Here is a 26,293-nt window from a genome sequence, read left to right as displayed (position 1 = left end):
TTATGTGTGTCATTTTAGTTTAAACTTGCCCTATGCTGATTCTGAAATTCCTTTTGAAGCTGACCCATGATTATTTCAAGTGTTACAAAAGTTTGTATGAAATTTTTAAGTTCTAGCTGAATAACTTGACTCCAGCTCATACAAATCAAAAATGAAACACATTGGTTCAGAGATAGCTTTCTCAAATTTAATTTCAAGGTACTGACAGATAGCTTCGAATATACATTTTGATAATTATAGCTCATGATAAATGTAATCTGGAGAAAATGGGTCTGCCCAGTCAAATGGCATAACACTGGCTTTATCACTCACTCATAAACTAGTTGACAATGTGAATATATCCCACAGTCAACTCAAGTTATGTGTTAAGAGAGTCAGGATAGAGCTTGTTTCCGACAGTCAAGTTGTGATTATAGTTATAAACACTGGCCTCAAGGTCTGTCATGAGAACTACACAACATGCATACTTATGTAAAAAAAATGACATAACACAAACAGTGGTGTGGGAATTGAGAGCTATTAAACAAAACACAGGCTAAAGATCACAACCTGCAAATACACAGCTAAGAATGCCAGTTGGTGAGATCAGCTCTGGGGTTTCTCTATGACTCAGGGATATAATGAGATGGTGTGAATGGCAGTGTGTTTTACTGCTCCCACTCTCTCTCTCTCAAAGTCAGTTTCAGATGACAGAGTACTCTGCTGATTCCTCAGTGTTCAGGAATTAATGCTGATGACACACAGTCTTTTGAAGGTTGTGTTTTGGTGTGTTTGAAGCCTTTGGTGTCCTCTGGGAGTTGGCAGCACACCTGTAGCTGGAATTGAATAAGCTCTAATGTAAGGCTAGGCTCAGCAGATCTTTTAGCCTGGGAGTTCACTGAGTACTTAGTAGAAAGCAGATGGATGGATATGGCTTGCATTTGCAGTTGTGGTAATAACTTTAATGTGATGCAAATAATAAGCAATAGAAAGCATAGAAAATGTAGGACATTTTCTATGAAACTGAAATAAAAAAACTAACCAACCTAGGGGCTGACCAATATTGTTTGGGAAGGGTGCAACCTTTGAAAATAATTCTCAGAGCGTGATTGGAGGAATGTTCTGTCACATTCATAATGTGCCAATCAGAGCAGCAAGATGTATGACAGAGTGGGCATGCATATCCCTTGTGAGTAAACAGTGAGGAAAAGAAAGAAGCAAAACAGATGAGCTGCTATGTGTGAGGAAAGGAGATGGTTGCAGGGGTGTGTGTGTGTGGGTGTGTGTGTGTGGGGGGGGGGGGCAAGATCAACTGGTTCATGTAAGTTTTAGTTTGAGGAAAAGACACTTAAAAAAAACATCACTAATGAGGTAAGATTAATGCTTTGATATATGAAATATATGTGTGTATATATACACACACATATATTTATGTGTGTATATATATATATACAGTTGAAACCAGAAGTTTACATACACTATATAAAAAGGCACATAAACTTTTTTTTTCTCACCGTCTAACATTAAATCAGATTAAACTTTTCTTGTTTTTGGTCAATTAGGATTACCAAAATTATTTCTATTAGCTAAATACCAGAATAATGAGAGAAATCATTTTTTAGACAATTTTTTATTATTTTCTTGAGAGTCAGAAGTTTACATACATTTCATTAGTATTTGGTAGCATTGCCTTTAAACAGTATGACTTGGGTCAAACGTTTTGGATATGCTTCCACAAGCTTCTCACAATAGTTTGCAGGAATTTTGGCCCATTCCTCCTGGCAGAACTGGTATAACTGAGCCAAGTTTGTAGGCAGCCTTGCTCGCACATGCCTTTTCAGCTCTGCCCATAAATTTTCAATGGGATTGAGATCAGGGCTTTGTGATGGCCTCTCCAAAACATTGACTTTGTTATCCTTAAGCCACTTTGTAACCAGTTTGGCAGTATGCTTAGGGTCATTGTCCATTTGGAAAACCCATTTGCACCCAAGCTTTAACTTCCTGGCTGATGTCTTGAGATGTTGCTTCAGTATTTCCACATAATGTTCTTTCCTCATGATGCCATCTATTTTGTGAAGTGCACCAGTCCCTCCTGCAGCAAAACAACCCCACAACATGATGCTGCCACCCCCATGTTTCACAGTTGGGATGGTGTTCTCAGGCTTGCAAGCTTCCCCCTTTTTTCTCCAAATGTAATGATGGTCATTATGGCCAAAAAGTTCAATTTTAGTTTCATCGGACCACAGAACATGTCTCCAAAAATTAAGGTCTTTGTCCCTGTCTGCATGTGCAAACTGTAATCTGGCTTTTTTATGTTTCTTTTGGAGTAATGGCTTCTTCCTGGGAGAGTGGCCTTTCAGCTCATGTCGGTACAGGACTCGTTTGACTGTTGATAATGACACACTCTTACCAGCTTCAGCCAGCATCTTCACAAGGTCTTTTGCTTTTCTTCTTGGGTTGAGATGCACTTTTCGGACCAAAGCACGTTCATCTCTGGGACACAGAACCCGTCTCCTTCCTGAGCGGTATGATGGCTGGACATTCCCATGGTGTTTACACTTGCGTATAATTGTTTGAACAGATGAACGTGGCACCTTCAGGCATCTGGAAATTGCACCCAAGGATGAACCAGACTTGTGCAAGTCCACAGTTCTCTTCCTGATATCTTGGCCGATTTCTTTTGATTTTCCCATGATGTTACACAAAGAAGCAGTGTGTTTCAGGTGTGCCTTAAAATACATCCACAGGTGTGCCTCTAATTAACTCAAATGTTGTCAATAAACCTATCAGAGGCTTCCAAAGACATGACATCATCATCTGGGCTTTCCCAAATTGTTTAAAGGCATAGTAATCTTAGTGTATGTAAACTTCTGACTTTGAAGAAAGTCATAAAAATTGTCTAAAAAAAATCATTTTCTCATTATTCTGGCATTTAGCAAATAGAAATAATTTTGGTAATCCTAATTGACCAAGAACAGGAAAAGTTTAATCTGATTTAATCTTAGACAGTGAGAAAAAAAAAGTTTATGTGCCTTTTTATATAGTGTATGTAAAGTTCTGGTTTCAACTGTGTGTGTATATATATATATATATATATATATATATATATATATATATATATATATATATATATATATACATACACACACACACACACACATATATATATATATATGTGTGTGTTTGTATATAAAACCATAAAGCAAGATTTTGATTGACTTTGTTCATAAATAATGAAACCAGTTTTTCTGTTGCCCCTGTGACTAATTAGCTGCTTTAAAAGTTTTAACTCATGTCGGTGGTGGAATATGTAATTCTTGGAACCCTTTAAATATTGGTTATAACTACCAGTCTCCACAGTCAAGCGAAAAATAACCAGACAGGAGAGAAATACAGAGCTAATTCCTGTATGCCTGTAAGGATAGAGAGAAGGATCTGGGTCAAAGAGAGATGATACAAAGACTTAACTTGATAGAAGAGAAAGAGTATGGAAGGGAGTGGGCCTGTTTTCCCCTGATCCTAACTGACCTGTGAGTTTTGACCCTACCACACCCTATCATTCAGAGCAGGCCTTGAGGCCTTATACAAGGTCAGAGTTCATTCCTGATGTGCAAAGGACACAGAAGAATGGGAAAGGCTGGGGTATGTGGGCACTAAGCAATAAGTAACCTACAATAACTATAGGATTGGGTTGAGGATGGTATAAAAAAAAAAAAAAAACAACACGAGTAAAGGAAAGGAAAAAAGAATTAATGTCGAGGAATGAGGGCAAAGGATAGAGGGGATGCACAGCATAACAGGACAGGATCTGAATGAGCAAAACCTTTACCATGTAACCAGTAATTACAGCTGCCAAAACTAGAGTGATGAACAATCTAAACAGAATTTGGACCTTTAATTAACATAATCACAAGTTGATGTATTTTGCAATTTCATAGTGATTGCCGAACTCAGTTAAAGGAAGACAGAGTTCTTTGTCCCTGTGATGGACTGTCAGACCAGCCCTCTAATTTCTCTATAGCTTTGTGTCTGTTTGCTTTGGTGTGTGTGTGTGTGTGTGTGTGTGTGGGTGGGGGGGTGGGGGTGGGGGTGTGTGTGTGTGTGTGTGTGTGGGGGGGGATTACTTGCTTCATATGATTTTTCTTCTAGTTTCAAAGAACTATTATTTCTAAAGAAATCCTGATTTACTGCATCTGCAATTTAATTAAAGTTGGGAAGAAGCTGAATTAAACTGAAATACAAACCAGTAGAACATTAAATAAAGGGGGTTCCATGTAAATGAAATGATGTAGCATTTTTGATCCTCAGCTTGTTTCTATCCAGCAATTTTCACTTACCGCAAACTGGCAATTTGAAACAGAAAGCAACTAGACAAGTACAGCAAACAACCTATTCCTCTTAAAAAATGAAAGATTTCAAAAATATATTTCAACATTTCCTGGATAGCATGGGAAACATAAGCCAGAGCTGAAAACCCCCAAACATTTCTCAGTCCAGTCCGTCAACACCCACACCCCTGGCACTGAGTAGACTCAGTTTAAAGTTAGCCTACAGCTGAATGAAGCTCCATTTGTTAGGGTGTAGTGAAAAGATATAACATCACGCTTTGGGAAAAACTCCCCTTTAAAAAAAACGGAACTTTGAGGAATCATGATTTTATGTGGCTCAAAAATCAGATCAAAAGATGATTCAAATAAGTCCTTCTCACAGGCAAATCCAAAGAAAAAACTGGAGCACAAGAGTCACTTTTGCAATTTTAAAAGGTGCAAAGGAAGAAAGAACCTTCAGCCAAACAGCAGAGCTGTGATTTGGAGTTAAATATCTTTGCAGGTTGTCAAAAAGAGAGTTTGCATTAAAACAGACAGGCACATGCATTAAAATAATTCCACAATATTAGAATAATCTTCAATCATTTTGGTACCATATCTTTATTTTGAACATGCAATTGTTTTTGACCTGATCTTTTTAAGATGGTTAGTATTTTCAGGTCCCTTTAGAATCAAGAAAAAAACTTAATGGTTGGATAACATGTGTACCATTTTCCAAACTGGAAAAACATCAATTTGATCAAGAATATTATTATATATTTATTTGGCTATTTATTTAATTATAATTAACATTTTTCAAATGTAATTCTTCCTCTTATTATTATTATGTAAACTTTAAGTAAACCTCCTGAATGCAATCAGAGCATTCCAGAAGGAAATACTAAGGTGGGAATCACTAGTGGTCCCATGGTACGACATTGTCACGATACTTATGCCATGATTCGATATAATTTGATATAATTTAATTTAATGATTTTAAACATTTTGCAATACACAGAGTATTGTGATACCATATATTTCAATATATTATCATATCCATGTTATTCGTGCCCTGCTTTCATTCCTAATGTCCTTTTCCTGGTGCTGCCATATTGGTTGTACTAACTTTCTCCTGCTCTATGACAACCTCACAGGACAAAGGGCACAACAGCATCTTCAAATGGACAGAAAAGCAACTGATGCTATTTATCCAGTATCATAGACTTCAGTTCATATAGGCAATTAATTTGAGAAGAAAAAAAAAAGATACCTGGGGAAGATACAATACAATATATCATGATGCAAAATATAACAATACTATGGCGTATCAATTGCTTCCCTCATGCTTCCCCCCTAGATACCTGGCAGAACTTAAATTCAACTCAGAACCGCCACAAATGATCCATCTTTGCTGCAGCACTTCAATGTTTTAAATTAGCATAATGAATTAAATGGACATAAAGAGATTTTCAGCTTTACTGAACATCCCTACTTTCTCCTACTATCACAAACTCTGCCCTCATCACAGTGCTGGTCTACATTAACACCATTGTCAAAGTTAGGCTCAGAGCAGGCACTGACAACTTCCAGAGTTTAGCATTCAAGGCAGTTTGTTCTACTTTGAAACCGCATGTACAAAAACAAATCCCTCTCTTAATGAGCCCTTATACAAGGATAATAACCACTCTAGACCATGAACACTATCGTTAAGAAACTAAAAAACATGCTCACTGATGCACATCTTGACTTATTTAGAAATAATGCAACAACAAACTATAATGTAACATGAAGACATGTGTACATGCTTTTGCTTGGCTGCATTGATATTGTATGTTATGGGGAGACAAAATTGTAGGTCATTGCTTAATAGTCTGGATGGGTTTTGTTGTGTTGTGGCAGAAGTGGCCCTCTTGTTGACTTTGTCATGCCATTGCAGTTCTTACACTAAAAATAGTGTGGATCACTGGCCTATGCCCTTCAACATGCAAGTCAATATAGGTCAGCAAAGACTTTGGTCAAGTTTGTGGGTAATTGGTGGTGGATAGCAGACAAACAAAGTCTAGGTTATGACCTCTCTGTCCTAGTTGAGTTAAAGAGAATAGAGTTTCTGAAAATACTCATTTATCACCAGGCTGAACAAGCACACTGACCCTATGGTTTGTCCTAGATGCCTGAAAAAGTGACTCCATAATGGTAATCTGTTGAAGGTCTCTGGGTGCCTACACATAAAGCCAAATTAAATTAGGTACAGTCCCACTCACCAAAACGTGGGTTTAATACATTAAGTAAATACAGGGAGGAGGAGTCATTTTCAAAGCTTCACATGAATAGTAGCTTACTAGAAAGCAAGGCCCAACTAAGTTTACATGTAAGCCAAATGCCTTTGGCTAAGAAGCCTTCTCCAGGTTAGAAAGGTGACATTCCTGTAAGTCTAATAGATGCCCCATTGGAGGCCTCACACCATAATAAATCTGGCTTGCATTGATGCCACCTGTTTTCTTCCTTTATTTGGTCAGAAAATACTTGAAATTTAAACATTTTGCCTGCTGTAAACAACAAAAATGGTAATATCTAAAATATAATGAGTTACAGTGCTAACTGACAGAGCTTATGTTAAATTTATCATACATAAAGCTAAGTCACATGTTAATGTTAAATCATGATATTTCATATTTTTATTCTTTTTCTGACAATACAGATAAAGCAGTGTTCAACAAGTATATCTTTCGGCCTTTTTTTTTTTTTTTTTTTTTTTGGAACAGATCATTTAGTCTTCTTCCTGTCATGTCAAAAGTACTGGAAATGGTATTCCCTGAACAACTGCTTCACTATTTGGAGACAACTCATTATTTACATCCTCTCCAGTTTGGTTTCAAACATCAAACACAAATGTCTTTACTTTCTGGGCTAAGTTTATTTTATGGAACCAATTTGTAATTCTTCTGCACCACTTTGAAATATGATTATCTTGTAGGGCTGTAATGGTTTTTGTTTCATCCCAGACTGACACGGTTCGGTGCATGAAGTCACACGACAGATATGTCCGAACTATAAAAGAAAAAGAAAAGCGACGGTATTTACCCACCAATCTCGGTGGCAACAATGCTGATAAGTTTTTGCTAACTGCAATTAAACCACCAAACAAAGAAGAGTAAGTAGCATTTCACAACACACAAAGAAGAAAAGCTTGCACCCGGCTCCCGGTGCAAGAGAGGCAGAGCAGTGAGACCTGCAGCCTTGCAGCTGCTTACTGTTTTGCTTGTTTAAATTTTGCATATATTTTTTATTTTCCTCTTTCTTTTCTTATATTTACTACATCACAGGCTGTATCAACTATCACTGATAGTTTTTAATAACACTAGATGGAACAAATGACTGATTGATTCAGATGTATATTTCAATCATGTTAAAGTATTAGCTTCACTAGCATTTGTGAAAATACAATAATACTAATGATAAGTGAGAGACATCTAGAATAACAAATCTGGGACTTTTTCTGTTTTTACTGATGACAGAAACAGTACTGGGCCGTGACCTCTGTGAACCATTACATCCCTATTATCCTGTATGTCTTTAAGCTATTTTAGTGTTTATCAGGCACATTTTATGTAATGATAAATGCATTAAACGGTGGACTAGGAGAATTTTGTGTCTCTGCACCATTAGCACTGCAGTGTTCCTTGTGCTATAGCTCTGTACAAGTTGCTTATGTTCATGTGTAACTTAGCATGCCAACTTCATCCTTTTTGAAACAGACTGGTTAGAATAACACACCTCTCACACCTCTTTCGCCTTGCCCACCCCACCTGATCCATGTCTTTTATGTGTTCTTAATGTGTCTTTCTTTCTATATCATGTCTAATTGTTTGTTTTTAGACTCTTATGCAATTTTTATTATAAAACCGTTTTGCTCAATTGTTGTCTGTAAGGTGACCTTGAGTGTCAGAAAGGTGCCCACAAATAAAATGTCTTATTATTATTGTTATTATTATTATTATTATTAACACAATGAGCAATTTCAAACCCATCCCAGAATGTTATTATTCTGTGATGAAATGGTCATTCAGTGAAGAAAGTTTGTTTTTAGAAATTGTGATTTTTATTCGTAAAGGGTCAGGACTTAATAAGAGACAACACAGTGACTTCGTCACAATCACATCTGCCACAATGGATGAGAGGGGAGAGTGCAGCAGACTGAGATCTTCATGCATGAAATAAATGCACAGAAAAAGTTTAGTGTTTAAAACTTTTTTTAATAACTCTTTCTGCTTCAGCAGATAGTCAAAACATTCCGTTTCCTCCTGAGCTGAGAATGTCCTATCACAAACCCCTAAAATTGCACCACAAATAAATCAGATTTATGAAACTGTGTGCATGCACATCTTCACAGAAAGTACTCTTTATAAATCCTGGTTAATCTGGAAATGTGTGGCTGTTGATAAGCCTCTCGTTTCACCCTCCACATGCCCACATTTACCCATAAACAGTCAGAGCAAAGCTCCTTTTAATAAAGATGTATTGAAATGACCTGGCAAATCAATGGTTTTCAGCAGCAACAAACAACAACCATACTGTAGTCTAAAAACTGAACTTCCTGATACCAAAATTGAGTGGCTTGTGGATGAAAAAGTGGTTTGGCATCACCTGCTGTTTGTTTGCTGTGGCAGGAGGACCATAAACAAAAGAATATGTAAACTATCAGCACCCTGCTGCTACATTCACACATTCTTTTGGCAGTGCCAAACATCCACCAATTATTTCAATGCATGTTTTGCTACAGTTTTTTGTTTATTTTGGCTCCTTTTAATTCCTGTTCCGGTTAACAGACACCACAAGTTTCTCCTCCATTTGCCGGTTGAATGAAACTCCCCCATTCCCCCTAAGGCTTGTCTGTTGGAGATCCTCTAGTGATGGAGGATCTCCATGCTGATTGGTCATCTCATTGCAAATGATTAGCTTGAGTTCAGATTTTTCAACTCTTGCGAATGAAGCAATAAGTAAACGGAGCACTGAACGCAGTGAGAATTTGCCTCAATTTGTAATTTACATGATTGATGCTGGCCCAGTTGCCTTTGCTTCAACTCGTGTCTTAACAATTACTTTACATGTCTGGTGTGAACACAATGCAAGTAAAACCAAGTTATATTCCCTGCACTTTATTAGTGAAAATACAATTAACATCAGCATCTATTGGCCAACTTTTGGCTGATTAACAATTATTTTTATCAGGCTATAATCGGCTGATTTTATCAGTCGGGCCCTACTTAAAATTAAGTTAAATCAAAAGTTTCAAAGGTATTAATATACAGTCGTCAATTCAGCACCTCCCCTTGAGGGTTGCATATTTCCCTGTGCCTCTAAAATGTATGAATGGTCACTGTTCGCCTACTGGTCTGCACATTTTTCATTTTTATACATCAAATACTTTGTGTGAGAAGTGGATTGTATCAGTTTCAGGCCCTGTCTCGTGCATACAAAAGGATATTAGACACCAGGTCAGCCTCCAAGCCCATAACATAACATAATGTATGTCACAATAAGAATTCAACAATTTTCTTTTCATAACCCATCATGACAAATCTGATGGATATGAAAGGAGTAGGGGTGTAACGGTACAGAAAAATTTTGGTAAGGACGTACCTCAGTTTTGAAGTCACAGTTCTGTACATTTTCGGTACAGTAATTGAAGCAAATAAAATGTAATTTTGATTTTTAAATTAAAATGAATTAAATAAATAGGCTAAATAAATCACATTTATATTATGAATAATGCTGTAACCCCCTTCCAAAAGACCTTCAATGATTAAAAATACTAAATAACTAAATAAATACATTTTTGAGTTACTAGGTTATTTTCTTTGATATATTGACATATTTATACCCATTCTTTAAACACCAAAATTTCCCCTTCAACTTGAACGCATCATCATACTACCATGCGTTAGCTTGTTAAATATGCTAATTAGCATCTTTCCTGCCAATTTCAGCACTGGATTACTTTTTTAATCAATGGGACCTACTACCAAGTTTGGGAGAACCTTTCACAGCCCATCTTGGTGGATAAAGAGGTTAGAGTCGTGTGAAATCTGAGGATTTCTCTACCTAGGACGCAGTAGCAGAGAATTGCAGAATCCGTCTCTCCCTCCTACGAGGCTGACATATGAAGGTAAAATTAATTTGATTCACAGAGCCAGAGCACCATTGTTATAATAAAAACGATCTTAAAGAATAAGAAATCTATAACCCTCTGGTAAGACTTTGCTGTTCCTCTTTACAGTGACGTTCTTGTTTGAGTGGAGCTTTTTCAAATGCTTTGATTGGTCCACTGGACGATGTGCTTTTGGTGACACAGCTGCAAAATAATGTCAGCGCTATTGTTGTTGTCCTTGCCCACTGTTGTATTTTACTGGGAAACAAAGTGCTCCTAAACAGGACACTTTTATCTGGGAATATTCAGGCTGTTGCTGTTGTTTGCTGTGGTTGTGTAGTTGTCAGGACAGTGTGACAGTGAGTTGTTCTCTGGTTTTCCTTCTGTGTATGAGCTTGGCTCCACGTGTATTTGTTCGGTACACTGCTGGCCCGTACCGAATCAGTTCGGTATGAATACACGTACCTTTACACCCCTAGAAAGGAGTATTGGCTGTAAGAGGTTATTTGGGGCACTGTAAATGCAAATGCTGAGTCATAGCACCGAGACTAAAGCTGCAAGCAGACAGGAACTCGGTAGGTGTCATGGGAGCCTGTGGAGGAGTACAGGGCTATGGCATCTGTCACTACAGCAAAGAGATTACCAAAAAAAGCAGGTGAGATAAAGGAAAGAAGAAGATGATCAATAAAAGGAGGCAGGAAAGAAGTAGTGTATGCATAGAGTGGAAAAATAGAATAAAAAGGATGATAATGAGTGGGTAGGAATGGGAGAAGACAGGAGAGGGATATTAAGTAGAAAGAACAGGATAATTAAGTCAGGAAATGTGCAAGGAGATTTTCAGGAGGAAAATAAGAATAATGCTACATGACTGTAGCCTCTAGAAGGACAGAAGGACCGATTTATCTGTTCTGAGAGCTTATCAGCCTGACTCAGCTTTACCTGAAGTCACTTCATTCTGTCCTTTTATTGCTGACTCAGCATGCTGTTCGTTTGATCCCAAGGACCCCAGGTGCAAAAATCCCCGACACGCATTTTAGCAGTTCTCCAAAAAGAAATGAGTGTTGCTGTTTATAGGGATAAACCATCAAAGCAATGGATCCATGGGGCAACAGTGGTCTGGAGATTACTTTGTTAATCAATTATCAGGCATTTTACTGGGAATCTCACTCACTTATCAGAAATAAGGTGAATACTTAAATATAAAATTTAACTTTGGCTTCCTTTTTAATCTATGTGCGAGTAAAACACTTAAACCCAGTGTTAGGAATGGGTAATAGTGTATCCTGGGATATTAAAACATAGCCATGGTACTGCTTTAATTACCGTTATGATGTCTGTTTCTACCAGAAGCACCAAGTGCTGTGAAGATGCTTTAAAGGTGATACATTAAATCCTGATTTTGAGCCAGTTTGGCAGATGACAAACGCACACATACTAGGGGTGTGTATTGGCGAGAATCTGGGGATACGATACGTATTGTGATACAGGGGTGCCGATATCAATATATTGCTATACTATGAGTAAGGTTATATAGTGTAATTTTTTTGTTACACACATATAAATTTGTATGTATTTGTGGGTGTGTGTATATATATATATATATATATATATATATATATATGTATGTATGTATATATGTGTGTGTGGGGCGCGTGTGTTTATTTATAGAAATAAAACAATATGTAATGTTAAGTTAATATGGAATATAACAGAACAGAATTAAGCTGTTAATAAAAATCTATTAAAATTATACATCACTGAGGATGTGTCTGAGTTGCACCAAAAGATGTTTGCCAAAGCATATGTATTGTATGCAAATTAAAAATTATATGGTGAATTATAAAATGTATTGTCTTTCATCATGTAGAGTTTTAATTTTTTTTGTGCAATTTGAAGATGAGGATTTCTCCCATTTGTTGCTATGAATTAAAATGCTTTCAGGATTTCTCAAAGAAAAGTGGAAAAATAAATCAATATAGAGTAAATGTACTAAAATCTTTTATACTTCATGGTACATCAGCTTGTATGTCTTAACGTAAAGACAAGGTGCTTGTGGAGGAAGACTGCTCCTCATATTCAGATTTAAGGACTGATGGACTGTGTTGTGAGGAGGTCATGACGTGACAGAGCAGTGTTTTTTTTTTTTTATCGTACTATGGAAGCCGTCATTCTTAACCACTCTACAATGGCACAGGTCCTTACAAAAAACCAAAGTATTGACTGGGTAGTTATGGTTACATGAGTAAAAATCAGCGGCAGCTTCAGCAGGCTTTGTTCATGTTAGCTGTAAGTGGCTAAGCTATCGCTATGATGTCTCACGCTCTGGCGTGGCATATCTTACAAAGGACTTGACTCCTGTATAAGTCTGTACCGTCTTTAATGTTTTGGAGGCAAAAATAAGTCCACATCTCTGTTACGAATGCAGCAGGAGAAATGAGACATGAGTAGACATGAGCATCTGGCTCACTGGGACCAGAAGTCCTGTGTGATCTCATTGTCTAAGCAGAGGAGAAGAGGGAAGAGTCAGCTGGCAGTGCCTGCCGCCAACTAGCGGTTAGGGGGTTAAATTACACCACAAACTACCACACCAACAAGGTAAATTATTAAAAAAATAACAATACTGCATTTTAAAATATCGATACAGTATTGCCTTGCGAAATATCGCGATATATCAGTTTATCGATATTTTCTAACACCCCTAGCACATACATACTGGCATCATGTAAGACCGATCGAAATCTTTTTCCTTTGAGATCAATTTATTGAGTAGCCTTTATTTATGTGCAGAGAAAAAAAAACACATATCACAACAGAAAAGTTGTTGTTTATTGATCCCCGATGAATGAATTTTAAAATGATAAAATCATAGTCAGTTGACCCGCAGATGGGCCGCTTAGTCATAGTGTATCTAGGAACTGATCCCCTCCGATATTCACGGCACACCTGCCCCCACACACCTGTGAGGGGCCGTGCTTATTTCTGCCTGCTGTGGTGAGAAGATCAAGAGGGAGTTGGTGTGGACATGAGCCCAACTATCGCCAATTTTAACCATGTTTCCAAATACGGTAGATTGCAGGATCACACTTGTTGCAAGAATTTAATCAACTGTGCCCAATTGCGGCAATCTCGCGCCAAAATTCGGTGCTCGTTCAAGTATCTCAGATGTAAAGCAAGCAGGACATTGGTTTACACACAACTTTAGTGAATAAACTAGTTGCAGTGGAGAATTCTCTCATGATACTGACTCAAAGCATTGACTCAGAAATTATATGCATTCCTGTAAAAAAAAGAAAAATAACATAGGGCTATTTAGTTTGTTTAATAAAGGGACAAGGTATAGACTTGCCCTACAGGAAAGGTATCCTTAAATGACTTTTGTTGTGATTTGGCGCTATATAGTAAATACAATTAAATTAAATTAACTTGACCTTCAAGGGTGGGCGGGGCGCCCCCCTAATATAATGGTAGGGGAAACACAGAGAACGGCACACCACCTGTGCTGCCAATAGATGTGAAAAACTGAAGTCTTAAAATGCCACTTACAAGCAGCTTTAGCCACAAGGTGCCATACTGACAACACAAAACTCATTGGACCAAATCTCAGTTTAGCACGCTTCAAAGGAACAGTTGAGTAACTCAAATCTTTGAGTCTATGTGGAATAGGCGGTGGGCTAATGGGAGATGTCGTGTATTTAGAAGAGCCCTGGCGAGGGAATACCCAACTTTTTGGCTGCTGAGTCTTCATTTCAGTACAAGTGCCACGCTCACTTCTTGCCCATTTGTTTGTAATCGATAAGTTTTATAAGTTATTTTAACCGGCAAATAGCGTGGACAGCACCTTTGGGGTCTGACACGCATGACATAATTGGGGTTCTCATCCAATGGTGCACTTGGAAGACTGCTATGGATTTAAAGATCTGTCAGACAAATGAATAGACTCATTATTGATCAGTTTGATTTAGATGGTCCTACCCAGAATTACAAATTGTTTTCTACAACAATTTCAGTAAAGTACCCCTCAAACTCTGACCTAAGGACTGTATAAACTGTTAAGAATGTTAAACCTTTTCTCTTATTCAGGCATGGTATCTTTTCTTCTGTTTTGTTTTGTGATACACCATTAAAGGCTATGCTGAAAATCTATGACCACATTGTTTTCTTTTCTAAAGTCAGTTTATTCAATTGTTTTTCATGCGTTTTCAGCGAGATGTGAAAAATTCAAGTTAAATACTTACCATAGCATATGATATGTGATAGCACCACGACGGTGCTTTGTAATAGTGACTATGTAAGTGAGGAAAAGTTCATGAGAGAGAGAGCAATATACAGGGATGTTTAATTGTGCCAGAGAGGCAGAGAATGAATCAGTTCGTTTTCTCCAGTGCCTTAAGGGCAAGACAGTCTGACAGCCCAGATAATAAGGATGACTCATTCTTACTCATGCACAGTCACATTGTACACACCACAAACACACATACAGGTTGGCATTGACACACAAATACAGAGTTTTGGATCATACCCACTAAAGGGCTTTTGCAGGGCTTTGAACTGCCTTGAAAGGAAACCTATAATGCTCATAACAGAGCACAAAAGAACTCATTTCTTGTGGCCCTAACGTAAAAACTCACTGACCCACACTTTCCCCTTTCTGTTTACTTTATTAGTCCTTTTCTCCCTGGTCAACTGCAATACTACACATCTCTGCATCCACCAGCACTCAGCCTTTGTCAGTCTGTGAGATGCACACACAGAAACAAGCATATATGAAAATTCAGACGCATGACTAACGCACTCACTCAGTCACACACTAACATACAAGTGTACATCAGTTTTGCATTCCGATCTGTCTTTTGTAAAGTTGAAAACTGCAGGGGTGAGGGGTTTCCAGATCTTGTGAAGCTGTTATCTGAGAATCGCTCTAAACATAAAAGCTCCTTTGATCTGTCACATACAAGCAGTCTGTTACATGAACTTGTGCAGCCTTTTGGAGATTGTCAACTGATGCCACATCTGAGGTAAAGGGAGATTTTTAGAAGGTCCATTAACTAAAAATCAAAATAAAATCCTACAAACTAGGAATGGGTGGTAATATGGTAATACCATATCCCTGGGTATTTAAAATAGCAGCAATATTGTTTTAATTACAGATATGAAGAATGTGCTGTGTAATGACTGCATGTATCTGATAAATGCCTCAGGAATGTGTGTCTGTCTCTAGCAGCACTACTGCCTGTAGGTGAAGATGTTATAAAAGTGTTGACAGAATCTGATAATGATGCTGGGCTAATTTGGAAAAAAAAAAGACACACCCATACAAACTTATACGGTACAGTATGGTATGCACTATGTGCAGTACCATGGTCTTCTTAAAAGTCAGAACTGTTAAACTCACACTGCTGGTTGTAATGTAATCCATGGGAAGCTTAAAAACATATATTCCTCTTGCTGGGGGTAATACAGTGATGGGAAATGATCTGGAGTTTACTGTCAATAACCCTACATGATGTAGCAGCAACACCAAATGTTTTTTATAAACATTTCAATGTATGTTAACCCTTTGTATGCAATATGTAGATGAAGCCAAAAAGTATTAGTTATTTGGGGCACTGAAGTAGTCTGTTACCTTCTAAAAAGCTTCTTAGGGCACACTCACACTAGGCCATTCGTACTGTGCCATATTTGTACTGTGCTAAAGCCCATTTGACCCCCTCCCCTGTCCCCCCTTGGGCCCGCACTCACACTGCTGAACGCAACCAGACTTGAGCACGAATACGTCATGTGCCGATGTCATCACACGAAGCATCCACTGTTGATGAATTTTTACAAGGGCTGTCAAAGTTAACACGTTAACATCGTGTTAACTCAAATTACTTTTAACGCCACTAAATTTTTTGATTAACGCATGCACGTTCTGTATGACCCTTGACCCATCCCGTAGTTTGCCAGACCAGGAAGTGGCGCCGTCGTGATGCGGTACAAGCAAGCAGAAATGGATAAAGGACAGAGACTTTTGAATGACAGGTTCAGCTTTCAGATCATGTCAGATAAGACTGAAGTTATTTTCTCCTACTGTCGACCTGAACGGAGTTAAAGGAAGTTCGTAGAGTCTTATATAGTCCGCACCACTTGCTAGCTATGCTCACCGCTAATGCAGAGAGCCGCCCCCCTCGCCATGCTGGATTTATTTACAATAGAGACACTCAGACGACTCTGCAGGGATGGACTCGCTATCTGGCATAGCGAGCATTTCCCGGTGTGCCGACGCACTTTTGGGCCAGTATGATTTATTCATTTATTTAGGCTATTATATCTGTCATGAACCAGCACCACAGCTGCGCTATTTACTGTTGACTGGTCCAATCACGTCCGCTCTCATCCCCATGCAGCTCCTGCTTGAAAGTGAAAGTATTCTGAAAAAAAAACGAAACTTACTAAAACGATCGACTGGAACTGTGAATATACGCCAAATTAAACAGTCAATCAAGATGCTGCAAAACTGTCAAAGACTCTGCAGTCCCTATAGGAGATTGTCTGATGCATTGTGAATATACAGCTGGATCATGAGGAGGAGGAAGAGACAGAGCAGCAGAGGCTGGTGTGTGACAGGAGAGGAGAGGTTAGTGAATGAGCTCTGTAGAGCATCATAATATAAGCTGAAAGCATTATTAGACTGTGGGTCTCCTTTATTTAGGAAGAAAAAATGGTTTCAGATTAAATCTGTAGCTCTTCTATGATCTGAAGAATGAAGAGATGATTAAGTCCTCTTAGTACACCTTAAAAGTTCTCCACTGAGACTTCTTTTACTTTGTGTGTTCATGAGTTTTGAAAATAGGCTTCACATGTGTGTTAACTGACATTATTCCAGTAGATCTACTGGACTGATGACAGTCATTTCTTACTGTCAGCATTTATTTTACATTTGGACTACATTTTTTAGTTTGAAAGTAAAAATATGATAAATAGTAGCAGACATTTTTTAAGTAAATACTTGCTTTTTCTCTTGAGCAAGGCAGATGTGTCCACCTTACTCACATCAGAACAGTGAAACACCATTAGATGTGTCTGTGCCTTACTGCTGAGCTCTTAGCAGAAACTTGACTTCTTTATGTCCATGTGTGATGATGAGATCTGTTGTTTGGTGTTCAGCTGCTGAGAACAGAGGAGTTAACTTCTAGAAGTCTAAAGTTTGAGTCTACATTGTGGTATTATTCAGTAATGTTACATTAAGGTCAGTATCTCCATCTGTTGTGGCTTGAGTTTACCATGTTATGCTCTCAGCATATTTTTGCAGCGTTCAGTATCTTTGAGCTCAGACTAGAGAATTTTCTGGACTTTATCTGTTGTTGTTTTGGGTTGTTGACATAAACAAACATTTGCATAAAGAAAGCATTTTTGTCCACTTGTGTTGATAAAGGTATTTAAATCTTGAGAAATAGTACTCTAAGGTACATTTAGAATAGACAAAAAAGTGTGATTCATTTGCGTTTAATTGCGAGTTAACTATGGAATTTGTGAGATTAATCGCAATTAAAAATTTTAATCCATTGACAGCCCTAATTTTTACGTGTTGATGACGCAGTATACAGAAGTATCGTTTGTAAGGCTGTAAAATAGCAACAGATTTATACGATATCTGATATGACACCGGCATTATTTCACCTGATCTGGAATCAGCAGGCTACGTTAACGATACGAGCCCCTACAATCATTCCTCTGCGTGTCCGTATACTTGCTAATTCTGTGTTCCAGGCAACCCGTAACTCGGAAATTTCCCAATTGAAATCTCCGAGTTCAGACCTGAAAGCGTTCCAGGCAAACTACGACTTCAGTTTGAGCACAAGGAATTCTGGTATGTAAACAAACCAACATGGCAGACATTATAAGATTTATGCTTAATCATTTCAATCACCAAAGGAGCCTGCAACTTGCTCATTTGAGTGAAACTGAGGAGGGGAAACAGCGCATAAGGTAACAGAAGCTTATACTTTATATTTTACGGTATTTGTCGTTATTTTGAAACGTATTTTGTATTGATTAATGCACTGAAAACTAGCTAACACCAGAGCAGCTGCCAATGATGCGTTAACATTAGCAGATGAATAACATTAGAGCAATACCTTGCTATGATAAACTTTTTCTAACGTTAGAGGCAGTGATGTGACGTCACAAGCCGTAACTCGGAGTACATCGATCTGGTATGAGTTCACGGGTGGGAAGTTCATGAGTTACAGGTGGGAAAAACACGAGTTACGGGTTGCCTGGAACACAGCATAAATCCCCCTGGCATTCCTTTATGTGCCATGAACTGCGCCATCTCTCTGCATAATTTTGGATGCCTTTCAGTACTGCACCAAACAAGATCTCATGTCACAGGACAGGCTGTGTCCAGAGAATAATTAAATGTTCAGTTAAAAGATTTTTTTAACCACAGCAAGAGCAATTTTAACCATTTGATTGGAGCTGGAAGTGAAAACACAACAGGATTAATAAACAATGTTCAGTTCAAACATCAGCAATCAAGATCACAATTTCACTTCTTGATGGCATGAAATGAGATTAAAGGTAAATTAATTCAGTGGATGACAGTTTGGCATTATAATTTTATAATACGAGGGGTTAAATCAGCCGTGAGATTAACCATGGCACACACTTGTCCATGTATTTGGCAGACTCTCCTTTACGCATGAAGGATGAAAGGTGTTTGTTATCCTGCGAGCTGCTGGTTGTGACTGAAACAAGAGAAGAAGCTTTATTTCACAGATCAAATAAACTTCTTAGAGTCATTAAAGCCTGATGTTGCTAGAAACTGGGAAGAAATGTGGACAGGACTGGGATCCATTAGAACAAGGCTGTAGTGGAGCTGTACGAAGTTAAATTCTTCAGCTCTGATAAAATCTTTGTAACTTGTTGAAATACAGTAAGAAATATTGTATTGTACATACCTCTCCTTATTTCTAGAAAAAAAACCCTGCTGTCTCTAGCATGCGGCTGCTGCCTGGTGTGATCTCTGCACTCTGAAGCGGGCCCTTTTGCTGTTTATTCATGTACGGATGGTCTAGTGTGAGTGCGCCCTTATAGGCCACAGTAAACTCGCAGCTTATCGGAGCTCACTATTGATGTGCCACAGGAAAATAACCATATTGACAACCTATGTTTAAAAGCAAACAGAGCCTTTCTTAACATTCCTAGATCATGTCTGATGATAGTTTGGGATTATTATTTCCCATACTACCTCTTGAAGAGAGGGGGGCATATACACTGTACTGTAGCAAGAAAGAGAGACATACAGAGAGAGAGAGAGGAAAAAAGGAGACAGAGGTTCCATTTGCAGTAGCTGGATGTGTTATTCCAGTCATTGCCGAAACGTCTTTCAGTTACAGTTCTGCATCTCAGAAAGCAAGTCACGTGGATTTAATACGAAGAAAGGATAACTTTCGAAACGTCTGCCTGTCTGTACGCTTTGGGGAAGAGTGATTAAGAACTACAGCTCATAAATCTCACCTGTTGAGACGGCGGAGCTAAAGTTTAGCTAAAATGCTAATGTTAAACGCAGCACAAACAGACCAGAACATAAACACTTTTCTGAGTTAAAGCTCAGTTCTCAGTTAGACAGTCCTCCGTTACCAAAGTAAAACAGCCCGTTTTATTACAACCACAACATGATGAATAGACTCATTGATTTGGTCACATAACCAATACTGACTGATATTGAACAGGGAGGACTTCACCGAGCTAGAGATCAATTGATCTCCAGTGAATTAATTCAAGAATGAAAACAATCAAGAACGACCAGATACAGAGAGAGTGTTTTGGTGATATGTAGACTGAATACTCACATTAAGAGGAATTATGAAAGGAGAAAAAATATTGCTGGAAAGCTGTTTTTGTACTACTGTCCTTAATATTATTTTAACCCCTTGTTCTCCTGTACCAACAGACACACAGAGCTCAGCTCTGTCGATCAAAATCTCCTTATTTTAAATTATTTTTAATTTTTACCTCTTGGGAAATTTTGATACTTAGTTTTTACTGTTACTGTTAGACTGAATACTCACATTAAGAGGAATTATGAAAGGAGAGAAAATATTGCTGGAAAGCTGTTTTTGTACTACTGTCCTTAATATTATTTTAACCCCTTGTTCTCCTGTACCAACAGACACACAGAGCTCAGCTCTGTCGATCAAAATCTCCTTATTTTAAATTATTTTTAATTTTTACCTCTTGGGAAATTTTGATACTTAGTTTTTACTGTTATTGGGATTAATAATGCTAAGGAAGTTACAAGTACAGAAAGAAAAAACATATGTACCAGTAAACACTCATTTTAATATTTATCTCCCGCCTGGGTGTCTTACTGTCAAAGTAAGGCACCTGGGTGTGATGAAAACTTTCTTAAACATAATTTCATATGTTTGCACAGGAGGCCTGGCATTTAGTCTTATTTATAAATAATCTCAAATAAACTTAGATTATTATGAAATTATCTTATTTTCCCGTTTTTTTTTTTTTCCTAATTTTTGTTGAAGCAAAAAGTTATTTTGATTCCATAATCAGTTTGTACTGAATCAAATCGGACCGAACTGAATCAAATCAGATCGGACCGAATCATTCTGTATTTCAATAAATCATCAGTGAATCAAATCGTGGATAGAGATTTGAATTGAATTGTCTTGAGAAGGAGAGATCCACATCCCTACTAAATGGGGAAAGTTTGAATGATTGTATCCTGTTGAGTCCCCAGTGTAATTTTTCTACCATTGCTTCTGCTGAAGAGAAACTGCTGTGTGAAAATGTGTAAAATATGTGTGTAGTACTGTTGTACCTTCTTCGAGTCCATGGTGACTATTGTCCATCACCAGACTGCTCATACATTTAAGCTCCCAGTCGTGGACCTCAGTATTCCAAAGGGAAGGGACCAAATTGGTGTACTGGGCCCTGCAGATGGAAGATGTAGAGGAGGAAGCGTGAAGAAACTTGTACAACTAAAGTCTTTCAGGAACAGTTCAGTAGCTTGTTCAAATTGTCTTTATTCTTTTGCTTTTTTGAGGCAGCAGAAAAAAACAGGGAGAAATAGCTAAGTGCTTTTCAATTAAATAAGACCACTTTATGGCAGCCTGTTTGGTGCTATCTATGAAGAAACTTAATCTAATAAGACATTTTTCATCTTGACGAGAAATCTTGAACACTTGATCTCGTCATACCCCTATCTTTAGCCTAGTCACTTTGTCAGACAGGTTCTATTAAAGCTATTTCTTATTTCAGCAGGTCTGGTAACAATCAGGCCTAAGTGTGGCTAGTTTACTCATGATTTCACAAGATGGGGCAATTATTTCTTCATATAGGGCCAGGTACGTTTGGATGGCTTTTTCCCTTAATAACTGAAATTATGACAAATCATTTAAAAACTTTTAAAATTTAAATTTAACTTTTAATTTTGTATTTATTCAGGTTACCATTGTCTAATATTAAAGTTTGTTTGATGATCTAAAACATTTAAGTGTGACAAATACACAAAAAATGAGAAATCAGGAATGGGGTTAATACATTTTTTTTACAGCAGTGTAGATGAACTGAGAAATTACATGGATGAAACTCCCATTATTCAGTCAAAATGGCCATATTGGTGCATGACAACCACTCTTCAAACCATTCGCTGAGACATAAAAGAGTCTTGATGAAAATAGGGAGGGGTCCTTCATTCTTTCTCTGCTTAATTTTTCTGATTTTCCCACTGTCTCACTTCTCCAGCTAGTGTGGCTTCTTTCTCTGGTGGCATTCCTCTGAGACTACTGCATTCATCATCCTCTTTCTCTTTACCCAACTTAATCCCTTGCCCTTTTTCTTTAACAACATCTTCCCAGTGTAAGGGGATCCTGCCCTGAGAGACAGTCACACCACTTAGTGTTGACTTCTGACCAGGCTTTCATAATGATGCCAAGCACCCAACAAGAACTTCTCAATGTGACACCATGGCAAGCTGCCCACTAAACAGCAGAGCTTTGACAAAATGCAACTGTTACTGCAGCCTGAATTGCGTGCAAATAGAAGAGGTTCACACATGGATTAAAATATGCTGTTAAGCCTTTTTAAGGAGAGATAACTTTATCATATTTGCAGCAAAGTATACTTTCACAATAATCCTTCAGATTTGTCTATAAACCAGTTACAAGGTGCCTACATAGCACACCTCTCCACTCTGCCACATTGGTAAAGTGCTTTATCACTGCCTGTTGTGCAGCTGCATTTATGGAAAGGGACTGATATGAAAAATTTAAATGTTTTTATGTATGTATAATGTTTTGTTCTTTATAACTTCTGTTTCCTAAGGAAAAGGAACAAGTAACTACATAGTGTATAGTATGTGGGTATTGTATGTGCTAGCTAGACACCTTTATTCTAAAATGATTATGTTAGGCTCTGCTTGCAGAGCCAGTTATCATTACAGTTTAATAGCTGCTCTTCACTGAATCCAGCTGTGCAGACCAACAGGTTTCTACCTTGTTCTCTCCTATGTGGAAAAGGTCTCTGCACACCTGAACATGTGACGGTATGTTGGAGAAGGACAAGACTTCGATGAACTCAGAAAAGCTACCACATACCAATCTCGCTTTTTGCTGATATCAGCTAAAAGTGAGATGATGTGAACAAGCTTTTCTGATTTTTTGAGGACCTCTCCTTCAGACCAAGGTTATTATAGTTACCTAAAACTAACTAAATAACTAAAACTAAAATTTGAAAATCATTTTAGTTAACTGAAACTAAATTAAAACTAAGCTTTACCCAAAAAAACGAAAACTAAAACTGTATAGTGCGCGTACAAAACTAACTTAAATAAAATATAAAAATAGAGACAAAATTCCCTTCGTTTAAGTCTTTCACACAACCATACTGACTGGCAACTACATCCAAATCTGGGGAGTGTAAAATGGCCTGAATTGATTGGTTACGACTTCACACACTGATAGTTTTATTTGAGTTGTATTCAAACATCAACTTTAAATCAATAAAATGACAAATGAAGAGTTGCATGTTTGAATATGCTTCTAAAAATGTATGATGTTCACTAAGTCCTGACATGTATCCCAAAAAAACTAAAACTAACACCAAAACTAATAAAAACTAAACTAAAACTAAGCATTTTTGCAAAATAAAAACTAAACTAACAAACCTACAGCAAAAACTAATAAAAACTAAACTGAAACTGAACACAGAAAGTTAAAAAGTAAAAATAAAAAATACTGAAAAATCCAAAACTACAGTATTATAACCCTGCTTCAGACAAAAGAAATTATAGTCATAACATTTTGTTCCTTGGCTGTCGATTCATTTGGTACAATGCATACAGTATGGAACATGAATACCTGACCTGCAGTGCAGCCACTGAACCAGTGTAAAACCTCTAGCACTCCACCACATCATAGAAGAAGTGGAAAGGGTAAATGAGCTACCAAAAGGGCTATCACATCTAGGTGGTAAAACCGAACAAATGTGTGTAGTGATGACCAATATCATGCATGTAACAGAACTTACTTAGAGGCACTCCTTTAAACAAAACCCATGATTTCTACTTATCCCTGGCCCAATGTGCCATCACCCTGAAAAGCATTGAAAGACCTCTGCTGTTGTATGCCAGGGAGATGGCCACCTCAATCTAAATAGAAAACTGCTGTTTAAACAGGGTTTTGCCCTTGACTGGATTAGCAAAACAGACAAACAGCTGGTCACACTCTGCACACTCTGTAGACAGTCTATATTTTAGTACTACAAAGTGAAACCACATCATTGAACAAAAGTAGTTTGTGCTATGGCTCAATATAAAGGTCAGTAAAAAAAGGGACTACTAATTTTGACCCTGATAGTTTTTGTTCTTTGTGAAATAATTTTGTTTCTGCAGCAAAATAAAATAATGTAAGGATCAAAAGCTAAACTAGGTCGTTCTGAAAAGCTGTGGTAAAAATCCCTTGCTCTGTTTAACAGCACTTATGAAAAAATGAAACTTTCATAAGTGGGCTAATAATTGCATCCTAATCTGTAACTGTTACAATTCAAGTCAGAGATGAATCCCCTCCTCATCTGCTTGTGGGGGGAGGTCCCTGCATAGAAGAAGCTGCCTCGGCCTGACTGCTTGCAGGTTAGTTAACTCAGCATACCACAACCTTGCTAGCCAGCAAGGGACCAGCAGATGGTACACCCTCTAAAAAACAGGTCTCCACATCTCCACACCTTCAATAGGGGAATTTGTGGTCTGTTCTGAAAAGAACAGGATTCAGAATATGCTTAGAGGCAAAGAGGTCCACTTCTGCTCCTCCAACGCAATTCTATATCTACGCCACAACAAAAAAGTGGAAACTTTCTTTTGTGCTGCCCTTCCCTTGAGAAAAAAATCTTCTCATAGATTCAGATGTCCTCATAATATCAGTGGCTCTTTGGGACAGAAAATGAACACTGCACCACAGCAAAAGAGTGTTTCAGAAAGAGAAAAGATTGTGTCCAGTGCATCCATCCTTTGTACAGAGGAAACCACTGTTGTACTGACTCTACCGATCAGAACATTCTGGCCTGTTATCTCTTGGCAAAAATGCTTGAGGGCCAAGAAGGTCGCTAGCAGCTCCAAATAGTTTGCGAAACCTGTAAGCCTAGAGCCCTCTCACTGCTGCACCGTTGCACAGAGCCCACCACCCATTGAGGAAGCAACTGTGGACACTACTTTGCAAAAGAAAATCGAACACTTGCATGTATGACAGTTTTTCTATGACAAGACAATGGAGTGGTATGACCCAGAACTACAGTTTATCTGATGACTTATAGCAACAGTCCTTCCATCAAGTCCTCTGAGCAAAAGGATGTCTAGGCTGATATTCTGCACATCAACATCATGGTCAGCAGGGGCTGGCTAGCACTCTCAGAGAGCTCCAGCTCATGCTTGGCTAACATGTCAACAATATCCATGTGGTCACCCCAGTTACCAGATGGAATGTCAACCACAAGCTCCTTGCCGTTGGACAAAGACAAAGCAAGAGGAGATGGTCCTGCCATGTGACCATAGTCTTTTCCAGCAGTTTTTCACAGAGATAACCCACCTCTCCAGGGTTAAGTGCTGGAGCTGATGACAAAACACATGGTTACATGGCTCAGCCAACTGTGGTATCCTGCCCTCTCTGCCTTTCTGGGTTTGGTTGGTTTAGTTTCCTGGCTCATCAGCCAATAGGCAGTGTTGTGACAGACATCAGTGAAATGAGCAATAAACTATGCAAACCTGAGTTGATCGGGCCTCAGCTCATATATAATTGGCTCCCACTCCATCATGCCTCCCTCATCTCTCCCTCCCAGGCCCTTACTAGCTGGTTGGGTTCCACAACACTTCATTCATCCATACACGGAATTCATGACTGGTCCGACTTACAAAATTCTGATCATTTTACATTTAATTTGTAATAAATTAATTTCCTTAAAAACTTGATTTTATGTACAACTCGATTGTCATTTACTTTGAGCGAGTTTGTGACACTACACTCTCCTTGCATGGACTATCCCCAGACAGATGGACAGATGCTTTGTGCTCATCTCAGTCATGTAAAGAGAAACTGCAACCCTGTGTAGGCCCAGTGTGTCCTTCTTAAAGGAGCGGGCTCAATGAAATCACTGGAGGTAAATGCCACTACAACTGCTAGGTATCTCATATAGCCCAACTTCAAAAATACTAAAATATCCCTTTAAGCTATTTCCAAATCGACAGTAACCAACAGAAGAGACAGAGTTAACTGGCTGCAGCCAGCTGGCTCCACCCAGTAGAGGTTTTCTTTCTCAAGATGAAGAAGACCTGAGAGATGACCATGAATAATAACTGTATTTATGAGTG

The 26,293-nt window shown here is 38.2% G+C and overlaps 1 protein-coding gene across 1 annotated transcript in view; it reads right to left on the bottom strand.

Annotated features, from left to right (window-relative positions):
* si:ch211-266k8.4 overlaps positions 1-26,293 on the bottom strand; it is a 68,132-nt gene that overhangs the window by 18,483 nt on the left and 23,356 nt on the right. Inside the window, exon 10 of the mRNA XM_041795192.1 lies at positions 21,257-21,369. Within this exon, the coding sequence (XP_041651126.1) occupies positions 21,257-21,369 (113 nt within the window). The remainder of the gene's footprint in view (positions 1-21,256; positions 21,370-26,293) is intronic.

The sequence above is a fragment of the Cheilinus undulatus genome, linkage group 9 (genome assembly GCF_018320785.1).
Source record: "Cheilinus undulatus linkage group 9, ASM1832078v1, whole genome shotgun sequence".
In the NCBI taxonomy this organism is placed as follows: Eukaryota; Metazoa; Chordata; class Actinopteri; order Labriformes; family Labridae; genus Cheilinus; species Cheilinus undulatus.
The sequence above is the reverse complement of the archived record's forward strand: the minus strand, read 5'-3'. Positions and strand labels throughout refer to the sequence as shown.